Raw genomic sequence first — 25933 nt, 5'->3', positions numbered from 1 at the left:
CAGGGGTCGGTCCTGGGGCCCGTTTTGTTCAATATCTTCATAAATGATCTGGAGGATGGTGTGGATTGCACTCTCAGCAAATTTGTGGATGATACTAAACTGGGAGGAGTGGTAGATACGCTGGAGGGGAGGGATAGGATACAGAAGGACCTAGACAAATTGGAGGATTGGGCCAAAAGAAATCTAATGAGGTTCAATAAGGATAAATGCAGGGTCCTGCACTTAGGATGGAAGAATCCAATGCACCGCTACAGACTAGGGACCGAATGGCTCGGCAGCAGTTCTGCGGAAAAGGACCTAGGGGTGACAGTGGACGAGAAGCTGGATATGAGTCAGCAGTGTGCCCTTGTTGCCAAGAAGGCCAATGGCATTTTGGGATGTATAAGTAGGGGCATAGCGAGCAGATCGAGGGACGTGATCGTTCCCCTCTATTCGACACTGGTGAGGCCTCATCTGGAGTACTGTGTCCAGTTTTGGGCCCCACACTACAGGAAGGATGTGGATAAATTGGAAAGAGTACAGCGAAGGGCAACAAAAATGATTAGGGGTCTAGAGCACATGACTTATGAGGAGAGGCTGAGGGAGCTGGGATTGTTTAGTCTGCAGAAGAGAAGAATGAGGGGGGATTTGATAGCTGCTTTCAACTACCTGAAAGGGGGTTTCAAAGAGGATGGCTCTAGACTGTTCTCAATGGTAGCAGATGACAGAACGAGGAGTAATGGTCTCAAGTTGCAATGGGGGAGGTTTAGATTGGATATTAGGAAAAACTTTTTCACTAAGAGGGTGGTGAAACACTGGAATGCGTTACCTAGGGAGGTGGTAGAATCTCCTTCCTTAGAGGTTTTTAAGGTCAGGCTTGACAAAGCCCTGGCTGGGATGATTTAACTGGGACTTGGTCCTGCTTTGAGCAGGGGGTTGGACTAGATGACCTTCTGGGGTCCCTTCCAACCCTGATATTCTATGATTCTATGATTCTATGATTCTATACATTATTTTTATCTTATGTGCTGCACAAATGTGTAATATCGTAAACTTGCCTCCTCCATTAGATCCTTCAAAACAAGCATTGAGATAACTTCTGGAGTCATCTGGCTGAAAACCTCAGAAGTAGCATGAATTAAAGCGCAACTGAAGTCACATTCCACTTTGCATGGTCTGAGCTGATGACCAGCTATTCTAAGAGTATCTATGGAAAATAATGCCAGCCAACATGAAACTGTTGGAGTGCTTTGGTCTGTTGTTAGTATCTCCGCCAATGGTAATACGTATGTTGAGTCCGAAGGGCATTTAGTACATAAAAAATAAGTTTTATGTTTACATGATGTTGGTCTCTTGACAACTGATGCTATGGCATTCATGTGTAAAGTGACATACCCTCATGCTCTGAAGAGCCAACACTAGGTGCAACTGAGTGTACATTTGCAGTGTGAAAGGCGAAACAGCAATGTAGTGCAAATAACAATGGACTGTTTAACATGATATTATTTCGGAGGCATCTTGCTTTCCTGAATGATGCAATCCTGGTAGATGTCTCAGTCAGTTCTTCTTCCAAGGTTACCTTTACTTAGGGTGACCTTACAGTCAAATTCAGTGCCATATTCAAGCACCATTTATACTATGGAAGTGGTGTGGGTGTGTGATGTGTGGCAGAGTATTACTCAAGATGAAGCATCGGGGGGTAGGGAGTGACATGTCCCAACTCCTTCAAAACAGTCTGATGGCCATGGGGACATGTCACTTGGGGTGACTTGAGACTTGTTTTATCATGTACAGTCAGTCAAAACCCAGCTTCTTATTCAAGTCTTAGCTAGAATACAAAAGTGGAATAGAGTGACATTTGGCACCATACTATGCAAGATGAAATCTTTGCGTCATGTAGTGCCATGTTCCAGTTCCTTCAGAAGAATCTGACGATTTAAGGAACATGTCACTTGGGGTGACCCAAGACTTATTTTGCCATTAAGTTAATCAAAACCCATTTCCTTATTCAAGCACCATTTGCACTATAAAAGTAGGGTGGGAATGACGTGGCAGCATATTGTTCAAGAACAATGTTTCAGGTCAGGCAAAAGAAAAGGAGTACTTGTGGCATCTTAGAGACTAACAAATTTATTTGAGCATAAGCTTTCGTGAGCTACAGCTCACTTCATCGGATGCATTCGGTGGAAAATACAGTGGGGAGATTTATATACACACACACACAGAGAACATGAAACAATGGGTTTTATCATACACACTATAAGGAGAAAGAAAAGGAGTACTTGTGGCACCTTAGAGACTAACAAATTTATTAGAGCATAAGCTTTCGTGAGCTACAGCTCACTTCATCGGCAAATGCATCCGATGAAGTGAGCTGTAGCTCACGAAAGCTTATGCTCTAATAAATTTGTTAGTCTCTAAGGTGCCACAAGTACTCCTTTTCTTTTTGCGAATACAGACTAACACGGCTGCTACTCTGAAACCTGACTATAAGGAGAGTGATCGCTTTCCACCGAACGCATCCGATGAAGTGAGCTGTAGCTCACGAAAGATTATGCTCAAATAAATTTGTTAGTCTCTAAGGTGCCACAAGTACTCCTTTTTTTTTTGTATAATGACAGGTTTCAGAGTAGCAGCCCTGTTAGTCTGTATTCGCAAAAAGAAAAGGAGTACTTGTGGCACCTTAGAGACTAACAAATTTATTAGAGCATAAGCTTTCGTGAGCTACAGCTCACTTCATTGGATGCATTTGGTGGAAAAAACAGAGGAGAGATTTATATATACACACACACAGAGAACATGAAACAATGGGTTTATCATACACACTGTAAGGAGAGTGATCACTTAAGATAAGCCATCACCAGCAGCAAGGGGGGGAAAGGAGGAAAACCTTTCATGGTGACAAGCAAGGAAGGCTAATTCCAGCAGTTAACAAGATTATCAGAGGAACAGTGGGGGGTGGGGTGGGAGGGAGAAATACCATGGGGAAATAGTTTTACTTTGTGTAATGACTCATCCATTCCCAGTCTCTATTCAAGCCTAAGTTAATTGTATCCAGTTTGCAAATTAATTCCAATTCAGCAGTCTCTCGTTGGAGTCTGTTTTTGAAGCTTTTTTGTTGAAGTATAGCCACTCTTAGGTCTGTGATCAAGTGACCAGAGAGATTGAAGTGTTCTCCAACTGGTTTTTGAATGTTATAATTCTTGACGTCTGATTTGTGTCCATTCATTCTTTTACGTAGAGACTGTCCAGTTTGGCCAATGTACATGGCAGAGGGGCATTATAACATTCAAAAACCAGTTGGAGAACACTTCAATCTCTCTGGTCACTCGATCACAGATCTAAGAGTGGCTATACTTCAACAAAAAAGCTTCAAAAACAGACTCCAACGAGAGACTGCTGAATTGGAATTAATTTGCAAACTGGATACAATTAACTTAGGCTTGAATAGAGACTGGGAATGGATGAGTCATTACACAAAGTAAAACTATTTCCCCATGAAGAAAAGGAGTACTTGTGGCACCTTAGAGACTAACAAATTTATTAGAGCATAAGCTTTCGTGAGCTACAGCTCACTTCATCGGATGCATTTGGTGGAATTATTTCCCCATGGTATTTCTGCCTCCCACCCCACTCCCCACTGTTCCTCTGATATTCTTGTTAACTGCTGGAATTAGCCTACCTTGCTTGTCACCATGAAAGGTTTTCCTCTTTCCCCCCCCTGCTGCTGGTGATGGCTTATCTTAAGTGATCACTCTCCTTACAGTGTGTATGATAAACCCATTGTTTCATGTTCTCTGTGTGTGTGTGTGTGTGTATATAAATCTCTCCTCTGTTTTTTCCACCAAATGCATCCGATGAAGTGAGCTGTAGCTCACGAAAGCTTATGCTCTAATAAATTTGTTAGTCTCTAAGGTGCCACAAGTAATTCTTTTTTTTTTTTTTTTTTGTGTGAATACAGACTAACACGGCTGCTACTCTGAAATCAGGTCAGGAAGTGACTTCTCTCAACACCTTCAGATCAGGGTGATGGTCAAGGGAACCTGTCACTTGGGGTAGCCAAAGAAATATTTTGTCACATATAGTACAAACCCAGTTCTTTATTCAAGCCCTATGTACAATATAGAAGTGGTATGACAGCATGACACATGGTAGCATGCTGAGCTGGGTTAGCAAGTGGCATATCCCAGCCCCTTCTGAAGAATCTGAGGGCAGCGGGGATGTGTCAGTCGGGTGACCTGAGACACATTTTGTCATGTAAAACCAGTGAAATCCCAGTGCCTTATACAAGCCCCATATACAAAAGGAAAGTGGGGTGAGGGAGTGCCATGGCAGCACACTGCACACGAATGAAACTTGGAATGCAATTTCTATCAGCTCCTTTGAAACAGTCTGAGCATCATGGGGACCTGTTACAGACTCACCTGGGGTGACCCAAGACTTGTTTAGGCACATACAGTCAGCCAAACCCCAGGTTATTTGATTATCCAACAAGACGCAGACGAGGCCCCGCTGGTCTCCGCCTCGGAGCGAGCAGAAACCCCGCCCCCCACTTCCTTCTCCCGCCCGCTCGCTGCCTGAGTGTGGGGGTGCGGCGCATGCGCGCTCGGGAGCAGGTCGGCGGCCTGGGCGGGGGAGGTGGGGTTGTGGCGCGAGGAGCGGACCGGAGCCGGAGGAGGTTTAGAAAAGCCCGTAAAGAGGGGAGCCCCCGCCGCGCCGCGCCACAGGTGAGGGGTGAGCGTCCGTCCTGCTGGGGGGGCTCCAGGCCCCCCCCTTGGGGCCGCCTCCCGCTCCTCATCCCCCCCCGCCCCGGGCCGGGTCCCCAAACCCCGCCATCCTTCCTCCCCCGCGGCTCACCTGCGCCCCGGCCCCTCCCAGGTGGTTGTATCCAAGCCGCACCCGGTTGCCCTACGCGCTCTGCAAGGAGCCGTTCCCGCGGGGAGCCCCTCATCGGGGCGTCGGTTCCCGTACAAGGAAGGGCAGCCCCCACCCCCACCCACTGCGGGGTCGCTGCGGTCTCCCGGCGCCGGAATGCCTGCTGTGGTCGTGGACCTGATTTCTTTGTGCTTCATCTAGGGAAGCCAAAACCATGGAGGCCCCACCCGTTACCATGATGCCTGTCACTGGCGGCACCATTAACATGATGGAGTATTTACTCCAAGGTAAGGCTGGTGGGAAGATGGGTTTGATTTCATGTCATAGTGGCATGCTGCCAGCTTCTTCTGGAAACTCTCAGCTGCCCGTACCGTACCTAAGTCATTCTAGTATTTACCATTGTGAGATGAATGGGGAAGAGAAGAAAAGACCTTACCTCAGTCAGATCCTAAACTAGGGAGGTCAGACTTTTGTGAAAGATGTTGACCTTCAGGGCTAAATCTCTCCAGAAGCAGGCGATCTGTCTCTGACAGTGCGGTGCCCTCCTGCCTCCCAAAGGAACTGCTGTGGACAACACTCCCCCCCCCCCCCTTCCAAACTCCTTTTTGGTGCAGAATATTCCATTACTTAAGATAAGATGGGTTTTGCTCTTTTTGGTTCTGGTGCAAATCCCTCTGGAAGCTTTTGCGACAGCCTCCAGTGTAATTATTAGCATTACATTGGTGTCTCTGTGCTGCTGTTGTAGCTACAGTGTGGAATACAGACATTGAAAAACAGCACTAATGTACCTACAGGTCCTAGGTGTGTTGTGTAGGGAGAGTGATCTAGAGATTAGGACTAATAATTAGAGCTAGGTTTTTTTTCCAATGACTGCCTGATCTTGGGCAAAGTCATTCAAGTGTTGTACCTGTTTCTTGTTCTATAAAAAATAAAATGGGGAATATTTTTGTAAATGTTTTGAGATTCCCAGTTGAAGAGCACTACGGATAAGTTTTGCATCCTCTGCTTCTTTTTGAAAAATGAGGTTTAGATGAACACTTGTTCTTTGCTTTTTTTTTTTTTTTTTAAAATATGGTGCAATTATTTGGGGTGTCCTAGGCTCTGGTGGCTGAAACCATGCAATCATAATGGCAATAGTAAACAGCTCAGTGGTGAAATAATAAACTTGTTCTCCTCCCCAGGAAGTGTTTTGGATCAAAGCCTGGAGAGCCTCCTTCACCGGTTGCGTGGTCTGTGTGACAACATGGAACCTGAGACTTTCTTGGACCATGAGATGGTGTTCCTCCTGAAAGGGCAGCAGGCCAGTCCCTTTGTCCTGAGGGCACGGCGCTCCATGGACAAAGCTGGCACACCCTGGCACTTACGCTATTTGGGACAGCCAGAAATGGGAGACAAAAACCGCCATGCTCTGGTGCGCAACTGTGTTGACATCGCCACCTCAGAGAACCTTACTGACTTTCTGGTGGAGATGGGCTTCCGCATGGATCACGAGTTTGTCGCCAAGGGCCACGTGTTCCGCAAGGGCATCATGAAGATTGTAGTGTACAAGATTTTCCGCATCCTGGTTCCAGGAAACACTGATAGCATTGAACCCTTGTCTCTCTCCTACCTTGTGGAGCTGAGTGTAGTAGCTCCGGCAGGACAAGATGTAGTTTCTGATGACATGCGGAACTTTGCTGAGCAGCTAAAGCCCTTAGTTCACCTAGAGAAAATTGACCCCAAAAGGCTCATGTGAGTGAAAAGGACCCATCAAGTATGTCTAGTTCCTCTCTCTCCTAATGGTCCTGGTGACCAGCATGTAGAGACTCTTCTTCCAAAATGACTCTTGCAAGAACTGAGGCGATCAAAGGTTTTTGGTTTTGTTTTGGTTTTTTTGAGGGGTAGTGGAGAGGTTGGCTGTGGTGTTTTGTCACTGCAGTAATTGACAGTTGGATCACTTTTTCCCCCACTTAATATTTCCCTTTATATAGATCTACCATCAGTTTGACATTTTTTGAAATCTACTAATTTTGGAATTTTCTTAAGAATCCCTTTAAACAGCATGAATAGAAACATTTCTTAATTTCCTTTATTACTTCATATTAGTGTTTCTGCTTTCTTAATAAGGGTCTCACTCGCCAGAAAGTGAGATCCAAAGTATCAAACATGCTTAGGTTCAGTCCTCTTTCTCAGTGCATATATCTGGCTGCTGTCTTTTCATTTGCAGCATAGCTGCTTCTATTCTAATAGCCTCATCTTGCAAAGACTGGAAAGGAGCACGTACATGAGCTTCATCCCTCAAGTAATGGGGGAGTGATATCCTAATGTTACTGCATGAGACAGGAAATACAACTATCAGAATCAACAATACAATGGAACTGACTGCACACTTGTAAAAGAGGAACGCCTCTTTTCCCCCACTAATTTTTTCAATTAGCGACCTTAGATGTTACTTGTAACACTAGCAGATACAAAACTAAGGTGGAAATGAGTTTAAGGTAAAAAATATAGATTTTAAAAGCCAATTTGCTTTGCTTGTATATAATTGGTTAAGTAGATGCGTATACAGTGTATTCACTTGGTTAACTAAAATTACCAAATTTAGCATAAAGGCTATAGTTAGTAGTTACCTCTCTTTAGGAAAATAAGTAAAAATGAAGAAAAATAAGTTTAAATTAAGGTTTCCTTCTTCCTGATATCAATCAACCCTGTCTTGTACGGTGCTTATTTTCCTAGGAACAGAATGTAGTTTTTCTCATGGGCCCAAAATGCACCTACAGTGTCCTTTATGCCTCACTCAAGAAATAGACCTATTTTCTTTTGTAATCAAGCGTGTTCTTATCATTTTCAAGGTGCATAATACCCTTTCAAGATGTGCTTTCTCCTATATTTACACCACCTGGATATCTAGACAGCAGAAAAACACTTCCTGTAACACCCTAAATGACCAACAGTAGGTGCTGCTGTTTGCTACTGGCTAGCCTTCTGCTGGTACATAAACATTAAAGAATCTGGTGAGTTTGTCCTATGAGATAGATGCAACTTCTGACTTGACACAATCACCTGTGATATTTCTTCATTGAGTCAGAGAGGGTGAATGAGATAATACCTCTTATTGGACCAACTTCTGTTAGTGACAGAGCAGCTTTCAAGCTACACCGAGCTCTTCTTCAGGTCTGGAGAAGGTAATCAGAAAATCACAGCTAAATACAAGATAGAATAGATGTTAACTCTTTATGCTTAATCTATTCCACTTAGTATTTAACTGTGACTTTCAGATTATCTTCCCCAGACCTGAAGAGCTCAATGTTGCTCAAAATCTTCTCAGTCCCAGAAGTTAGTCCAATAAGTGATATTACCTCACTTACTGTCTTATTTCCTGAGACTAACATGGCTATAACACTATAACCAACATTTTTACAGTGAAATATTAAGATGTCTTACAAAATGGTGTGTGTGCTTTGTTGTGCATTTTCACCCTCCTCGGCCCTGATTTTTATTGTTGTAATTGTGAGGAAGTCAAACTTCACCTGTTTCTACCCAAAGAATGGGAACTCAATTAGGAACTCCACTTCTAACACAGCTTTGCTAAGAAAATACGATCTTGTGGGTTGTACAAAGTAATCTGCTGTCCTGATAAGGAACTGGGATAACAGCAAAGCTAATAATGTTAGCACTTACAGAAAGGTTTTTAATTTTCAAAATGCATAGCTACTGTTTCATCAGCAATCCTCTTCACTCCCCATTCCTGTCCTGTTTCCTCCAAAATACTATGTGAGAGAGTATTTGAATACAAAACAAAAATGTTTAGGTGTGCTATCCTGTACTATCTTACGAGTCCTGGAGCTCGGGTAATATGGAGTAGATACGTAAAAAGCCATATGCTGAAGGAGACAAATACAGTCCAAGGAAAAGGGACTGATGGCAGGACAGTTACCATGGAACATATACTTTACAACTGCTATTGATGGAGTCAAATCTAGACTAATGGGCTGAACCAATGCCCCTTAAGTCAATGGAACTGTGTCCATTAATTTTAAGGATAACTTGATTAGGGCCCAGGTTGGTAGTTATCAAAAACAGCTCTACTCCTAACTGCAATACCCTTTCAAATGAATAAATAATCATACTCTATATATTAGTAGTATTACCATATTGCTGGAGTCCCTAGTCATAGACCAGGACTCCTCTGTGCTAGGTGCTGTACACAGTCCATGTAGATATCCAGCCCCAATGAATAAGTATATTTTATGTTTATATGGTAATAAGGAGGCTTCAGCCTCGACACCTGGAGATGAAAGGAGGGACTTCACAAGTAACAGTTATTGGTTAGCTTACACCCAAAGGAACTATGTTATTTTTTAATGTTCTCCATCTGTAAAAACATCTAATCCTTTTATAGATTCTACTAAGCTCATGAACTTGAATGGATCTTGGGGCAATGAGTTCCACAGGGTAATTTTCAGTATGCATAAGCACAAGTGTTAGAAAAACTACTTTTAAAATGAAACAGTAAAATCTATGAAAAGACCCATACGTGGGTTTTCTACATAGGCAACAATAATATACATCTGCATAACTGCCAATTTTTCCCTCTATTAAATTGTCTCTCTCAAAAGAGGGAAGTCAAAGTTTTCAGATTAGTTTTTTCTATAGGTAATGCACTACAGATTTGAAAAGCCTATTGGTTCCTCTTAAGGCTGGTCAAATTCATCCCCTAATTATCAGTGCTACCTGCTCAACAGAATGACTTTAAAAAGCTGAATTCAGACTTGAAATTTTGTGGGTTCATGTTCCTCTTGAGAGATGGTAAAAAAAAAAAGTGAGTGGAGAAGGAAAGTGAGAAATCCTCAGAAAAAATGAAACAGGCAAAAGCATATGGGAGGTGGAAAGAAATGGAAGTTTTAAAATGGTAAAGTTTGTTAAAAAATTTGAGAAATAAATTTTGGAAGATAAAGCTTTTACATGACAGGGAAATGATTAATAAATTTGAACTCTTTCCAAACTTGTTGTGTCACATTGAGGTCAGTTAACACCGAGGACATGAAGCAACCCATCGGAAGTGTTCAATCTCTTCCCAGGATCAGAACCTTAGAGATTAATGTTATGTCATTCAAGATAGTGCTTTGTTTTAAGTAATATGGTGAAAGGGTTAATGTAACTGGTTAGTAAAATAGAGGCCATGCTTCTAAGGAATGGAATGCTCCCACCATGAAGTTGTTTACCATCATGAAAGGATTAAAATGAGAAATTGCTACAGAAAGCCTCTTTTATCATCACAAATTCTTTTACTCTGGGAGGCAGATTGCTACTCTGATTTGAAATTTCTAGCACCAGGAGGTTAAGCCATCTTTAATATTACCTATGAAGATAAATGTAGGATACAGACAACTACCCACGACACTAGAGTACTTTTTAGGTGTGAAAAAAATGTTTATAGAATTACCCCCAAAGAAGTTGTTCAGCAGTACATGCATGTAAATGTCCATTGTCTACACAAACAGGTTGTGACTGAAAGAAGACATCCTTCGCTGGTTCTTTTCTGTGGCTGTTTTGGCTCAGTCTTACCACTGTTGCACATCTACCTGTCCCTGTGCTGGGGGAAGAAGAACAGGACACTGATTGGTGCACCAGGGTGTGGATAATGACGCAGTGTATGGCCTGATCCTCCAAGCTGTGAGTAAAAATCCAATCATAGGGAAGACAACAACTCTGTGCCAGGAGAAATTTCAGGATTTAAGCAGAGTTGCCTGCCTGCCCACACCCTTCTCTGCTGAAGGTGTCCTGTTTTCTTTTCTAAATCACACAGGGACAAATAGATTTGAGCAGTGAAACAAGTGACCCATAAAACTAGTACAGGAATGAACAAGCAAAGGGCATCTTATTCTATTATCAGAACATGTTTGTTCAGGAATTATTCATCAGCCCCCTTGTGACTGGGATGACATCCATTCTGCACTAGCATCAGTACAACAGATGTTTCTTTTAGCCTATGGAAAAATGAAGAGTAATGTCTCCAGTTAACAGAGGGAGATATGTTAAGTAGATACAAAATGACTTATGCTGGAATTTGGTCAAGACTTGTGTGTTGAATACTTAGTTACAAAAGGCAATGCTAGCAAATGAGCAGAAGGGGGTTTATTTTCATAAGTCAGAATGTTGCAGACCTCGTTTGAGGATCATCTGATTTATAGCAATTGGATGTTTGTTTAATCTGTGCTGTTAAAATGGTGCCTTAACTCCAGTGCTACCGTGCACACCATGTTGTCACCATGTCTCAGAGAGAAAGTTCAACATACAATGTATGTAGTCAACTAAGGAGTAAAGGAACCTGTCAGGATACCAACCATAAGAGAGAAGTTTATTTTTGGGTGGGTGAGAGAGAAAGAAGACGAGAGCAACTTTGTAAAGCAACAGTTAGTTTACATAACACCTCCCACATCCTTGACTAGCCATCTGCCCAGATTTTAGGCCAGAATGACCTAGCTGTTTTCTAAGAACCTGCATGCACAACAGTTCTAAGAGTTCCGTTTTTCTTTGAGCCAGTGCTATCTGATGGATGTGGCTGGAAGGTGCAATTGATGGGAAAAAACAGTCAAACAATCGCAGAAATCCAAAGAAAACGGTAACCAGCAAGCCAAGTGCTTCATATAAAACAGTTTAACAGATCTTGGGTCTCATTCCTGGGACTGAGAGAGTTGCACCTGGCATAGGACCAAGGAGAGGGCAAAGAAATGTAGGTTTAAGCATGTAATCCCCAAACTGTGGGGCATGCCCCGCTAGGGGGACACAGAGGAACATTTGGAGGGATGCGGCTGGGCCTGGATCATCTTGGCAAAATTTTATATAAAACAAAACTTTCTAGTTAAATACAAATTCAAAATAAGTTATTTAAAAATGTCAGATTTAAGTATTTTTAAATCCTTCCTCCACTGAGAGTTTTAAAGTTATCAGTAAAGAAAAAAAGTCAACTGCAATATCCTTTAGCATGCCTCAGAGGTAGACATTTTACAAATCAATCCAATTTATCTTTGGACATTTCCACTAGGTGGCCACAGTAAATGAAAAATAGCTAATTTCTTAGATTCAGGAATGAGAAATATGCAAGGCTTTGGTTGTTTTATTAAAATGCTATGTATGACATTTTACTTCAAGGCACTAAATATTAAAAATAACTACAAACCAGAGCTGTTTTTCATAATATTTTAATACTTTTCACTTTTAAATACTGGTTTTAAATTTGTGATTGTAACATGGAAGAGTCAACTTTTAATTTTTTAAAACTTATCAGTATCATAAAGCTATCACAGAACAAACAGCTACACGCTATGCACTCAAGGTACTCAAAATATGATTCATGATTTGGGTATGTGGAGGAACAGTGGCAATTCAAAACATAGCTTAATCTGTACAACTGTGACAAAAATTTTGGTGAAAGATTTTTACTGGACAATTTGGTTAGTTTAAAGAAAAACCAACAACTTCAGATAAACCAGCTCAGCCCAATGAGGTAAAGGGTGATTTCCTCTCAAAAGGTGCAATCACATTTTTTCTAGAGAAACTTACGAGAAATTATTCAGATTCAGAAAACTGGTTGAACCATCTCTTTCCCTGATCTCCTCATCCCCTATAAAAACTATGTCTAGTCATGGAGAAGATCTAATTTGGTGACAGATCCAGGTTCCCAAGTTAACAGAAGTTAAGGGACACTATCACATTTGAAGGAGAAGATTGCTGCATTCTCTGAATAGGCTGTATTAAAAAGAACTGATTTAACCTACAAAAATGAAAAGCTGAAGTCTGAGGCTAGTGCTCAGCAACAGTACAAAACACAAATAATTAAGGTAACACTAATTGGTAGAAAAAAGCCCAGCTGTTGGAGGAGGAAGGAGAGAGATTTCATAAATGCAAAAAAGGTTCAGAGATCTCTTCTGGAAGAAAGGGCATAATGGATACTCAACATACATTTACACACCATGAGAAGAAGCCTGCAGACAAATCTTTTCTTTGAAGGGTCAGTAGTTATGACTCTTGAACCTGCAACTCTTTTCATATTCAGTAAGGAGCATCTTGTAACTCTGATTGGGCAGGACTAGCTGTAGTGAAAGACCAGTGTTTTTATCTAAAAGTAAAATGTATTCTTTACAAATAGTATCTTTAGTGTAATTTTATTTACAGAATAAATTGCAAAAGTACATCACATTTAGTGCAAATGCAACTAATGATATTAAGATTTATATACTGCTTTGTAAACTTTCCATACCTTTGTAAAATAAAGCTCTCCATTTAAATTAAGAAACAGTTACTTGCCTGTGTTCAATGATAGTTTCCAGAAATGGCAAATAAGGAGTTAAACGGTTGTATTTTGGGCATAAGACTTTTTGTAAAGTTCCCATTAGTGGCTATGGTCAATGAACCATTTTTCAGCTGATTTCAAAAAGATGAAACATTTGAGGTATAAGAAATTCTTTTTAACATCACTATATAAAATGCTTACTGGTGATATAGTAAACATGTACAATTTAATCTTATTTGCCTTACTAGCATTACCATATAGGCACTTTTCTACATATTCAAATCAAGAACAGAATTATTCTGTAATAAGGCATATTCCATGCACACCATTTAGAGAAAGGCAAATAAATGAGGAGAAAAGTTTTATAGAGCATGAAATCTGCATGTATGTGTGTAACCATGTGTTATATATGTGTTTGGACCTCTTTATATAGAATAAAGACGAAGACACAAGGAGTAATTCACTTACAACATTGTGCAGATATCAGACATTTATCAGCCAATTCTTCATAACTCTTTTGTAGTTATATCCAGGCACCTGCAATACTATATTAAATAAGACTTTCAGCTTTCTTTTGAAAAAAATATATCTGAATCTTATGTTGTTCTACATATACAAGTTAGTGAAGTGCCCAAGAAATGCCTTTGAATAACCTCCACCTAAAGGCCACCAAGCAAGATATCCGCTCAAGTGAGTACTAGTCTCTGCCCCCACAGTCCATTCCTCACGGCTATTTCCAGAGATCAAAGGCAGGCATACATTTGCATTCAAGTTCTCACAGCAACTAAGGGGAACTTTTCATTTAGAATCTGTGGATTCTTATAGCTCTGTTAAGTTTCTGATCAAGTAGTAAATATTAACAACTCACATTTTCTACACATACCTCATAGCATGGCTTTAATTAAGATGAGAAACAAAAATGTGCAGGACCAGGAAATAATATACTCGCTCTTACTTGCAGACTGGGAATGGTTGTCCTATGTAGTCCAATTTGCTTTAATAAATATTACAGGGTACCTTCTTGTAGTTTCACGAAACCCACGTGTAACGTAGGCTGGACAGACTACTGTTGTAATTTTCAGGCACAATCTCGCCCTCTCATATAGAATCTACCTAGAAATTTCTGAATCATGTTCAATAAATTCTGTAGCACATATTACATAACTAAAAAATACAATAGAAATATAAAGATCTCAGAAAAAATTAAAGCTTTTCACACTCTTCCTCCATCGGAACCAAAGGTCTTCATAGGAGTAAGATAACAGAAAAGGCATATGGATATTGACAGCCCTCAATTAAGAGACATTTTACATAACAAGATGATTCATTATAGAAACCAGCAGCAATGAACTATGATTATACAAAGCAAAACAAAACCCTTGCCCAAAGGTCACCTAGATTTTACTGCAAACCTGAAAAAAATACCACACACAGGTTTTTGTGCATATAAAGCACATACATTATGCTATATGTGCATTTATCTTTTGTGCTTTTTAGACATGCACAAAAACAGAAAAAACTGTATGAGTGTCTTATGAAGGGCCACAGTAAACAAAAGCTTTGCAAATTGTTTAAAATTGAAGCAGTAATCCAAGTTGGTGATTCAAAGTTGTATTTTTTTCTCCTCTAAAGCAAGCAAATAAAAATATATCCATATACATGTATCAATACATGTATTTCTAATTACACACTGATTCAACAAGGAGACCTAGCAGAAGACAGCTAGTGTTAGATGTTCAGCCTCACGGTATTGCAGTATTTCTTCACTTCAGAACACAAAGCCTAGGACTTGGGCCACAAAAAGACTGTAGATCCTACGTTCCAGCTTGGAGCCTTCAATTTGGTTTATTTCTCCAACATGGAATGTTCACACAGTCTTGTTCCAATCACTGTAGAAATATGGAAAGGACTTAGCATAATACATTTAGAACACTAATAAGGAAATGAGAAATAGTTATGAAACATTCCAAAAGCACAATTTAGAAACAATGTCTTGTCTCCAAATTTTGCTTGTTTGATAATGACAAACACTTGAGTTTTTAATTATTCACATTTTCAGACAGGCCTTCTTTAACTAAATGCAACGGAAGTAAGTTGTGAGCTAGAAACTATAGGGACAAACTATCATTACTAAAGAAGATCAAATGACCCAGACTTCTAGGATTTTGTACACTGAATAAAACCTACTCAACATAGGCAGCCATGAGAGATCAGAACAGCAAATACGCAAAAACCTTCCATCAACCCTCCATAATATCAGAACTGCCAAATTCTGCATAAACTGCTGGCACTGGATTGTTTTGACATGACTTATGCATAATGAAGAATACTGAAGTGTACTGTAGTAATCTAAATCTAACATCACAAGAGCACATACTAAGATTTTCCAGTAAATGAAGGCCCAGGCTGCTATTAATATAAATATAGCCAGGCTGCCCCAAGAATGACTGAAACCTGGTTTAGTATATAGTTTTGTTTTTGCTGATGTTTTTTTGAACAGATAAACTATATCTATGATTGAAATATATCCATAGAGACCCCCATCCCTACACAGATATATATGTGTGTCATCAAAAAGACTCTGAAAATCCCAAACTATACCCACCAAAACGCTTGAGTACTGATGACAACTAAGATCGCATTGGAACCATTATAACACATCCTAAAACATGACTATCCTGCCAACTAGGCAGCGTAAAAACGAGATTGTTCAGTCAGTCAAACACTGTGATGGACTTATATCAACTATTACATTATCTCAAAGACCCTGCTTTAACATAGGTGGCCAACACCCCAAAGAATACCGGATAAACTCCTACAGTTTGAATGACAACATTCTGTTTTTACAAAAGTTTAAAATTATTTTTACTACTCACTACACTGCATTATCTTATTCTAAAAGACACCAAATTTATTAAACGGTTTGATTTTGGCAGCTATTTGAAGAAAGGCCAGTGCTTGATCCTTTCTACCTGCATTTCTAGTTTGCTAAAAATACAAAATATACATTTTTATAATATGTCAACCTGTTCAGTCCAATATATAGGTGATCCTATGCTAAACCAAGATTTTCACTGAACTCAGAAAATCACCTATAATGCAAAAATACATTTTTAAAATTTGCACAAAAACTTTATATTTTTTTGTAGGAAGTTTACTAATTGTATTAACCTTTATTTCTTTATGTATGTAGAAAATGCATTGGTTTATTAACAACTTCGCTTTAGCATATAGCTCAAAATATAGATAAACTCACAATAGCTGTGATAATTATAGTAAAACACATTTCTAGATGGTCTAGCTTTTTTGTTTGGATTTTAATATTTAGAGCAATGTATACAGAAGACAACATTCAACAAAAAGTTTAGCAAGTACCTGTTAATACTAGAAGAAAATAGGCTTTCCTGCTGTTTTGTCTTGCACGTATGATGTAAAACGCTTCAGGAATTTGGGATACTCTCGTTTTGCCACTGCTCGTAACACTGAGGCTGGTGCCCATCCCCCAGGATTCACTAAAAATAAAGATAAAACTAGATAAAAGCTATACTCTAAAACAAACACATATATAGCTGGACTAGTAAATGCTTAACACTAATTTGTAGACAAAACAAATTATTGGTTTAACATTGACTATCCATCCCTTTGGATCCAGAGTCAACATTTCTTGATAACTACTAGTTCAACAGCTAAGAGCATCAGAAAATCTGTACTATAACTCATTCAACATTTGTAATTGAACATTGATTGAAAGCACTATTTCAGTTTACTGGTTATATAGAACGCGTCACTTAATAGCACTCTTGCTTCAGAACTAGGTCAGGCTCAAATTCTAGATCAGGATTTGGGATCACAGCTAATACTGAGACTGTAGGTGCAGTATAGGTATATATTTGACACTGTTTACATCTTATCAGGAATACAGTGCAACATTAGGGGCTATTGCTTCATTAAGTGACCCGCAGAGGGGGAAAAACACCTCAGCTTTGACCAATTTTGCTTCAGTGTGATGAAGGCATGAAAGGGTTTTTTTTTTTTTAAATTATATACAATTCTGCTTTTTTTTACGTGAGAAAAATCAGGTCCTGTCTAGCTTGAAAGGCTGTAGTGCTGATCCTGCAATAGGATCCACATGGGCTGACCACTGAATCCATGCAGGGCTCAATGAAATCAGTGGGACTATGCATAGATGCAGGGGTCCACGTGCATGAATCTTCTTATAGCATCAGGTCCTACGGCAATAGGAGTCTACAAACTGAAAGCTGAGCAACTGAGAATTTTAGTCAGATTAGTTAGTTAGATTAGAATTTTAGTCAGATTGTTTAGAGTTTGCTTTTGTTAACACTAATATCACTTCCCAAATTTTCATATTAATACTCAACATTTCCTCACCGTCCTGTTAGGATGAATGCTAACAAAACGCATCCTCAGATATTCAGGAGGTCCTCTAGCAAAGCCGGGGAAAAACAATTAGCATTCCCAATACTTTGAAGGTAAAACAAAATGGGGGAAAGTATCTTTCAGGCCCTCTTTATACGTCAAAGCAGCAGAAAAGGGCATGAGCCCAGATTTTAAGACCAATTGCAGTCCATTTTTTAATGGTATCATCCCTTCGGAGAGGTTGTTAAAACAGAGTTACTTTTTCCCATCTTTAGTAGATGTCCAAATGGAAGACTATAATCTCATGGCATTTTTCAGAAAAACAGGAGAACTCCAGTGTCCTTGTCAATATCTTCCATTTCAGAAATGTATTCTTATACAAAAGGCTATTTGATTTATTGCTGAGCACTCAATGGCTGTGGTATTTGCCTGCACAACCACTGCACTCTCAATTTTTACTGATTGCTTATTATAAAGCATTCATAAAGTTGAGTCCAAATGGATCTCTTTGGTCCTATGTACTCCTTTTTTGGAGCCAAGCAACAGGTCAGCGTCTGCCACTTTCTGCACAACTGTGCTTCAGAAACTAAGCTCTCATTACAAAAAAGTTTCTAGCCCTTGTGGTTGCAAAAACCTTCCAAACACAAACCAAATGCAAACCAATGCAGCCCCAAATATCCCCTCCCAGCTGTCAAAACCTCCAGCTTCCCCCAACACCTTCTATAATGAAGTTATGGTATTTTAAATACAATATCCCATAGCACAATGACAAATAAATATGTTGGATCAGCACAAAATTAAGTTCAGCATCACACTAACACAAGGAATACTGATTTAATTATTTTCATATTTCATTAGATTTATAAATGGAGGTCATTACTGATGTTTGAAACTTGAAGATTCTACAATACTGAAGTTTCTGCTGCAAAATTCAGATCAAATTTGCCACAGAATACTTGGGGGGGAGGGGTGTCTTCGCTTACGAAACCCAATTATAAAGTAATTTAGTACTAGATTTACCTTTCCTTATTAGTACTGTCATATATTTAACATTCAGATGTGCAAGTAATAATCGAGTCTTCACTATGCTATTTAATAGTGAGGGATAAGATATATAGGCTAGTTAGAAATGTTCTGCACTTCCATAAAAGCGGCAGACTGTTGCATGGTTCCCGTATTACTCTTTTCAAGCAGGCCTCTGAATGTGTGTACGTGTACAGGAATTTTAGTTTACTGATGATAATCTTATATCTGGCAGTTGAGGATTTTGGTTAGCATGGGCAGAAGCTGCCATTCTCAGTTTCTACTGAAATCTATAGCTTATCTGCCTGGGGTAGTTTTCCAGCTAAACAGAATATATTTCCACTGTTTTGGCTAGTTACTTTGAAAGAAAGAAGATTTTACACCTTTATTACCAGCAGCTTCTCCTCAGCCTAGCCAATAGATTGTTTACGGAAATAACAGACTTGACATCAAAAGATTAATAAATGTATACTGCTAAAGAAAGTATGATGTAAGCCAATCAACTCAAATAGGGCAGCTGAAACTTTTTTCAACACTCTTTCTATATTTACGATTGTGTGATGCAACACATTTGACATTTCTACAGTTCTCCCAACCAATCGCACAGTGAATGTTTGAATTTATTGGTGACTGCGGCACCTGTATTATGTCTTTCTGATTTTGACTAACAGGTTCATAGATGTTGATCTAAAAATAAGTTTGACAGAAAACTCTGAACTTTATTTTTGCCAGCAATCACAACCCCTAGAAGTAATGTAAAAAATACTGTATTGAAAAAAATCTATACATACCATTAGCTACATATGTAATCTTGCATAGGATATTGTCTCTGCTTATTTCCTTGTTCCCTTCTGGTGGGCTCACCAACGTCTGACAGATCATAGCAATGTTTATTTTGGCACGAACACATCGATTGTTCAGCTGCCAAGAAATTAAACATTTAATAAGCATTACGCAAAGTTTATTTCCTCTATCAGCATTTCTAACATCTGAATGTCAAAATATTAATTATTTACATTACAGTAAAGCTTGGTAGCAGCAATCAAGATTTGTGCTAGGCACTGCACAAACAAGAAATAAAGACGACAGTCTCTGCCCCCAAGAGCTTACAGTCTAGGTGTCAGACAGGATGTGATGTTTAGATGAAACAGAAAAATGTAAGGGTGAACAGGGAGGGAAATAATAAAGAACAGTTGAACTGAAAAGCACAGCTCTCCACTTGTCTAACCAACATGAGAAAGTGATGATTTGCAGGCATCATGGGAAAGGTGGATTTTTAAGGAAGCATTTAGAAGAGTATAAGGTGACCGCTTTATGAAGTGTGATGCATTTAAGATTTTGGATTAAAAAAAAACTTCTAAATGCACAGTTTGATAATATTCAGAGGAATTACTTACAGGGGCACTATCATGTTCCACAGAGAAGTTACAGACAATCCAAGTTTCAGGATCATTTTCACTGAATGCTGGTATCTTTCTAATAGCAGACAGATATAGCACATCCCGCTGAGAAGCTGGCCACACTCTCTGCAGGGAGAGAGTAAGTTGATTTTTTTTTTAAAAAAACAAAGTTAAAATATTTACTGCCCAGATGTCAGCCTAAAGTCATCAATTACAAATCTGGCAAATGATAGGGCCATAGCCATATTATTGTAGAGAAATTCAAGTTTGACAAAATCAAGTAGAAAGTTTCTTCAAGCTCAGTAACAGTTCCATTTCCTTTTTCAAAATATTTGAAATGGGATATAAGCTATTTCAAGCATTCTTATGTTTGGTTTCAGTGCTAAATTTATTCTGCTCATGTTCATCTCTGTTGGTCCAATTTAAAAAAAAATGGATAAAGTTTTTTCGGGCTCTATGAAAAGAGATGATGTGCCAGCTCACACAACAGGTTAGTCACCGTTTAACAACAACAACAACAGGCAGCTCCTTCAGAGATTTCCAATATCAGATCTAGGTTTTGTATGATTTGGTGCCTGAATCACCAAACTGAACTCCATGCTATATGTAATAAATAGATCTATCCACCATTAGTAGGACTCCATATTTTGAACAGTAAGTAATATTTAAATGGCAAGAACTATTGATTCAGTAATATATTATGTAGGAACAGTAAAGGAGGGTATGACAAACTATGCCACTTTCCAAGAAAAAAGTTTTAGAAGCAGAATAACTACAAGATAAAATGTGGCATTACAGAAGCCACTTTCCTGATATTTTGTAGAAATACTGGCAATTAACGTCTTTAGAGTGCTTCATAATACTATACAGCCAGACTTGCTACACAATCCAATAAATAGTATATTGTTCTCTCATGGCAGCTTTCAGGCAAAGTGTATTATTGGTAGAGTTGGATCCAAGAAAAAAATTTGTCCTGGATCTCAGCTATCTTAAAAAGTTTGTTCAGGATTTTGGTTCAGACTCTTCTCTAATAATCAGAAGCTATTAATATTAAATGTTCAGACCAGACTGTGTGGGTAGCACGTAATACGAACAAGCATTCTGACAAATGTTTGCATAGGAACTAGTTAAACAAGATTACAAAGTGAATATTGTACTTGTAACACAGCACTTCAGAATGTAACCTTGTCAGTTCCCTCAAACTATGCGGGGTCAGCTATGGTCAGGACCACCTCAAATAAAAACCCATGGTGTTACAGGAAGTGGTCTTGATGACTAATGACTCAGGACTCTTCCCTGGAGTTACTAGTGATTCAATACTGTAACCTGGCATTAGGAGACACACTAATGATGGTGTTATTATTTCAAAGAGATGTAAAAGAAGGCTTGGACCCTAAAGTCTCCATGACATACATGCAAGGCTAAGAGTGATAATTCTGCCATCTTTGTTAAATTCCAAATTGAGGAAAATGCAATTGGGTACAGAATTCTTCACTTCCTATCCTAAACTTTTGTCTAGTGCTGTTAAACAGCTGCAATATTTCACAATAGAGGGGACTATATTTAGTGATTGGTACAGCAGTTTCTATATAAAGTGCTTTGGGATCCTTCTGGATGTCAGGTGCTATATAAATGTAAGATATTGTTACCTTGTGTGTCTGGTAAATGATGATTGCATTATCTGCTAAAGTTTCCACAACATGGAAATTTTCAATGGTTGCTAAAAATAAAAGAACTAGATCAGTGTACAAGCACAAACATACATAAATTAGGTAAAGGTTTTAAACTTTCAAACCAACAGCCATGACTTAAAAAAATGATTTCTTACTTTCCCAGTCATTACGAACATCAACATTCCAGAAGTACTGGCAGACCTCGTGTCCCGTAACCCCTTTGACTGCATGTGTGGCTTTCAAAGGATCTAGGACTATCCCATTTTCTTCCACCTCTCTTCTGTACACCTTTAGGCAAATACAAAATAGCACAAAAGAAATGCACAGTAGAAAAGGCCAAAACTGCTTTGGATTTTTGTTGTGCTTCTTCTTGAGAATCTAATTTGACAGTCCATTTAACATAAAGTTACATCAAACAGCAGTAAGAATGACTGAACAATCCTAAAAAAGAAAAGGAGTACTTGTGGCACCTTAGAGACTAACAAATTTATTAGAGCATAAGCTTTCGTGAGCTACAGCTCACTTCATCGGATCCGATGAAGTGAGCTGTAGCTCACGAAAGCTTATGCTCTAATAAATTTGTTAGTCTCTAAGGTGCCACAAGTACTCCTTTTCTTTTTGCGAATACAGACTAACACAGCTGCTACTCTGAAACCTGAACAATCCTAGGCAAAGTGGATTATTTTTTTTTAAACAGAATATTTATGCTATTTGAATGGTTTAATATTTTATAAAAAGGCTATGTTTAGGAAGGAAATATGTCAGTGATTAAAAATAGATAATCAAAGAAACTAAACATTAATATCATCCAGTACTTAAAGGGGTAAGAGAAAAATTCTGCAAGAATGATTTTTCATGCTAATGTGCTGGATGCAGTACTAAGATTAAAAGAAATAAACTAAAGGCTGCCCTAACAGCAGAGGGAAATCCAGTTATCGCAGATCTGACTACAACTTGGTGAATTGAAGGGAGTAAGAGAGGGAGAGAAAGGGACAAGAAAAAAGTTATTTCAAAATATATTATGAAATGCTTAGGTGACCTGCAGAAAAAGAAAGCCAGAGTCAGCCCTGTCTTATACCACACTCAGTGTTATCTGAGGACCTGACAAGGATGTCCCCACTAACCAGGTTGTCTGGGATATTCACCAGAGAGATGGAAACTAATTTGTTTTTCTTAATCTTTAAAAGCTGATAGTATAGTATTTGAATTACTTTAGTACTTGTGTGCTCCAATATCGATCGCACTATGCTAGACACTATACAGGAAGCACCACAAAGTCATCTGGCTGATTCCAGGTTTGCAGAATTTCGTGGCAGTCACTGATACAGAAATATTTCACTGTATTACTGAGCCAGTCCATTATAATTTTTTGTACATGGTATGTTTTTCTAACCTTATTTATTAGAACAAGTATTTCATCTAATAAGAGGCACCTTCAGAGCTAAAGAAATATTGCTATCTGATTTTGTGGTATTTGTGACTTTTCAGAATGGAGCATTCTAGGATATCAGTGAACATGTAATTTTGAGGACTCCACAGCACTTAAAACAGAAATTTGTCCATTCAAATCCAATTACTGATATCCGCTCCACCATAGTATCTGAGCACCAACAAAGTGCCTAAAGGTAAAGTATCCCTTTTGTAACAGATAGGAGTAAATTTTTGATTAAAATTAAGGTTTTGGATTCCCACCCCGGAAAAGACATGGGCCAATGGGTGAGTAAAGTCAAAAATAAATTTTACATTTATTTAAGTGTGTTCAGGTTAGTGGCCATTTTTACCTCTGGCAGAAAGTTCAAAGCCTTGGCTCCATTACTGTGAGAGTTCTATTTCCTATGCTCAAGAGTTTCCCCCTAATGAAGAACACTTTCACTTTTCAAGTGGAATAAGATCCCAATGAAAGGTCATGGATATGTATGGGGAAATGACCTCCAGAAGCCAAGGCCAGTCTCATGGACTTTAAATATCAAGATAGAGACCTTACACTAGATTCTGTTTTCAATAAGAAGCTAATGAGCCCAATGGTGTTTCGCTCACAGTAACTCATGTTGCTTAGAATGGGTGCTGCATTTTGTACTAGTTTAAGAGTTTTTTCAGGAAATCTGGCTTCATTCATACTAAGAGGTACATTAATTAAGCCTGGAGGTCATGAATCCATGGATCACCATAGCCAGGTCTGGTGTCTGACATATCTATGATTCTATGACACCAGAGGTAAATATACCCAGATCTCTACATCTAGAAGGGGGGGGCGTGTACACGTGAACACTTTGTGCAAGCTGGGGTGTGAACTAGCACTAACCTGCGGTGGACTAACTGCCCATGCGGCCCCTATGTACATGGGTCCTTGGAAGGAGAGGAGGCCAAAGCCATCCCCACATGTTCATCCAGTGGTAAATTGCACTCACAATCTGTTTCCAAATGGTCCTGCTCAAAGAGGGAGCTACTTCCTTGTCTTCCTCCTCCTGACAGCATTTCAGGCATCACTGTACATAATCCAGACGGGCTGGATCCAAGGATCTTTGGCCTGCCAGATCCTTTGCAGATGAAACATAACCTCTATGTGGATGGGAGAGGTAAACTGAGAAATTCCTGAGGTGGACCACAATAAGACACCACGACTGCCAGTTTCTCCAGCAATGGGGGTTTGGGAACATGGCTGCAGGTGGCAGACCACAGGTGGTACAAATAGAGCCACAGGTCTCCACATTCTTCTTCTATCTTCCTCCTGATAAAGATACAGGTCTGGATCCAAGACAGAATGCACTGGGGATAAGTGGATCCAGAGGGAAGTATGGAGATCCAGTTCTTTATGGGGACCTTGTAGGGATCCTAGGAGAAGGAAGCATAATGTGTTCTGGCCTCTTCCTAACAGAAGAAGGCAAGAATGTTCTTGGAACTGGGGAAACATGTCTCCTTGTGGAAACCTTGTGTTTTGTGCTCTGAAGCAATGAACACACTGGACTTGAAAGTAAATTTGGGCTACCAACGTGAGAGAGCTCTCAGAAACTGAGGATGAATCTGGAACTAACCCAGGAACCAAAAACCGATCTGAAGAAGCAGATATCAGATCCATCATCATATGCAAATCCATCTCCATTGTTACTGAAGCTGGGGGTGGAATGGGTCCCTCTTTTTTAAGGATAAGGCCTTTTCCGGTAGCCATATTGTAAGGGCTGAGGCGTTCGTCTGCAGCCATATTAAGAGAGCAGTAGACATGAGCTAAGAAGCAGAGTCACGTTCTCACATTCCATCTAAATTACATTAAAACAATGTAATATTGAGTTGTTAAGAAGGCGATCCTGTCCTAATACTACCTACCATCTCCAGATAAACAGATCTTAAGATGGTTAAAGAAAACTTAGTTTGATAGCATTCTGTCTGGCAATGAATCACTTATCAATAGCTGTGGTTGTGAAATCCCCATTTCTTTATTGTTTTGTCTTTATGGCCCCCACTTCTCTATTGTTTATCTGTATGGTCTTTGTCTGGTTCTTTGATTGTTTCCGTCTGTCACGTAATTAATTTTGCCAGGTGTAAATCAATTAAGGTAGTGGGCTATGATTGGTTAAATAATTGTTTTACAATAGATTAGGATTAGTTAGAAAATTGTTTAGTAATAGTTTAGTAAAATGATTGGTTAAGGTATAGCTAAGCAGGACTCAAAGTTTCACTATATAAACTGGGGTCCAAGGAGACCAGCTGGTGGTGGGAGGAGGAGGAGGAGGAGGAAAGACCTGGAAGAAGAAGAAAAGGAACTCACTTTTAAGACACAGCCTAAGATCAGAGCTGCTAAGAATCCTTTGCATGATTGTGACATGCAGCAACCAGAATCCAGATGAGACTGACCTTGCCTGGCCAACAGAGAAAGTCTGCCTGCATGATTAGGATTCATAAGCATACGACTGTATGCTTAGCATGTGTATTTTGCTTGGTAATTGTTAATAAATGCAGGTTAAAGATATTACTGTGTAGGCTCTTTCACTGTAAAAAGGTCCTGCAAACCCACAAGAGTATGCCCTGAACCCTAGGAATTGGGAAAAGGACAGTGGTGCCTAAATCAAATAGGTAAAGGTGGGTGCCCGTGTGTGCGTGTGTGTGTGCGCGCGTGTGTGTGTGTAACAGAGAATGTGTGCGGATAACACTTTGGAGATGTTATAGCCTGGTCAGAACTGATAGATCCAAAAGTTCTGATGCATGGGAACAGCCACTGCTAACAGCAGGCGTTTTGTCCCTATGCGTCTTTCTTTGATGCCGGGACAGACAGAATTAAAAGACACTAACGGCCTTGATTCTGACACATGAATCAAGTCCATCTTCCTGGATTTGGA

General features: G+C 39.5%; 2 protein-coding genes across 14 annotated transcripts in view; one reads left to right on the top strand and one right to left on the bottom strand.

Moving 5' to 3' along the window:
* Positions 1-4551: 4551 nt before the first annotated feature.
* Positions 4552-14320, top strand: MED18 (mediator complex subunit 18). Of its 2 annotated transcripts, none has more exons than XM_043515243.1 (3): positions 4552-4713; positions 5056-5141; positions 6036-14320. In XM_043515243.1, the coding sequence occupies exons 2-3, from the start codon at positions 5069-5071 to the stop codon at positions 6587-6589; spliced, it is 627 nt and encodes a 208-aa protein (XP_043371178.1). In that variant the 5' UTR covers positions 4552-4713; positions 5056-5068; the 3' UTR covers positions 6590-14320. The 2 variants fall into 2 exon arrangements, with proteins under 2 accessions (XP_043371178.1, XP_038257989.1); XM_038402061.2 differs by having other exon boundaries at positions 4554-4706.
* The window catches only part of CERT1 (ceramide transporter 1), a 160650-nt gene continuing 146741 nt past the window's right edge, over positions 12025-25933 (bottom strand). For all 12 annotated transcript variants that reach the window (XM_038402056.2, XM_043515237.1, XM_043515241.1 and 9 more), the window contains 6 exons: positions 21758-21890; positions 21579-21649; positions 19927-20055; positions 19321-19450; positions 16505-16641; positions 12025-15018 (listed from right to left, as the gene is read on the bottom strand). In XM_038402056.2, the coding sequence (XP_038257984.1) occupies positions 16514-16641; positions 19321-19450; positions 19927-20055; positions 21579-21649; positions 21758-21890 (591 nt within the window). In that variant the 3' untranslated portion in view covers positions 12025-15018; positions 16505-16513. The remainder of the gene's footprint in view (positions 15019-16504; positions 16642-19320; positions 19451-19926; positions 20056-21578; positions 21650-21757; positions 21891-25933) is intronic.

Source organism: Dermochelys coriacea, chromosome 5 (genome assembly GCF_009764565.3).
Source record: "Dermochelys coriacea isolate rDerCor1 chromosome 5, rDerCor1.pri.v4, whole genome shotgun sequence".
NCBI classification, from domain to species: Eukaryota; Metazoa; Chordata; order Testudines; family Dermochelyidae; genus Dermochelys; species Dermochelys coriacea.
Note: the sequence above shows the minus strand (reverse complement) of the source record. Positions and strands in the feature narration are given on the sequence as shown.

What these genes read in the sequence shown, in the direction of transcription:
- MED18 (XM_043515243.1), top strand. Translation starts at nt 5,069, where the DNA reads ATGGAGGCCCCACCCGTTACCATGATGCCTGTCACTGGCGGCACCATT. An exon ending in GATGGAGTATTTACTCCAAG is followed by an intron (nt 5,142 to 6,035) that starts GTAAGGCTGGTG and finishes TCTCCTCCCCAG; the next exon opens with GAAGTGTTTTGGATCAAAGC.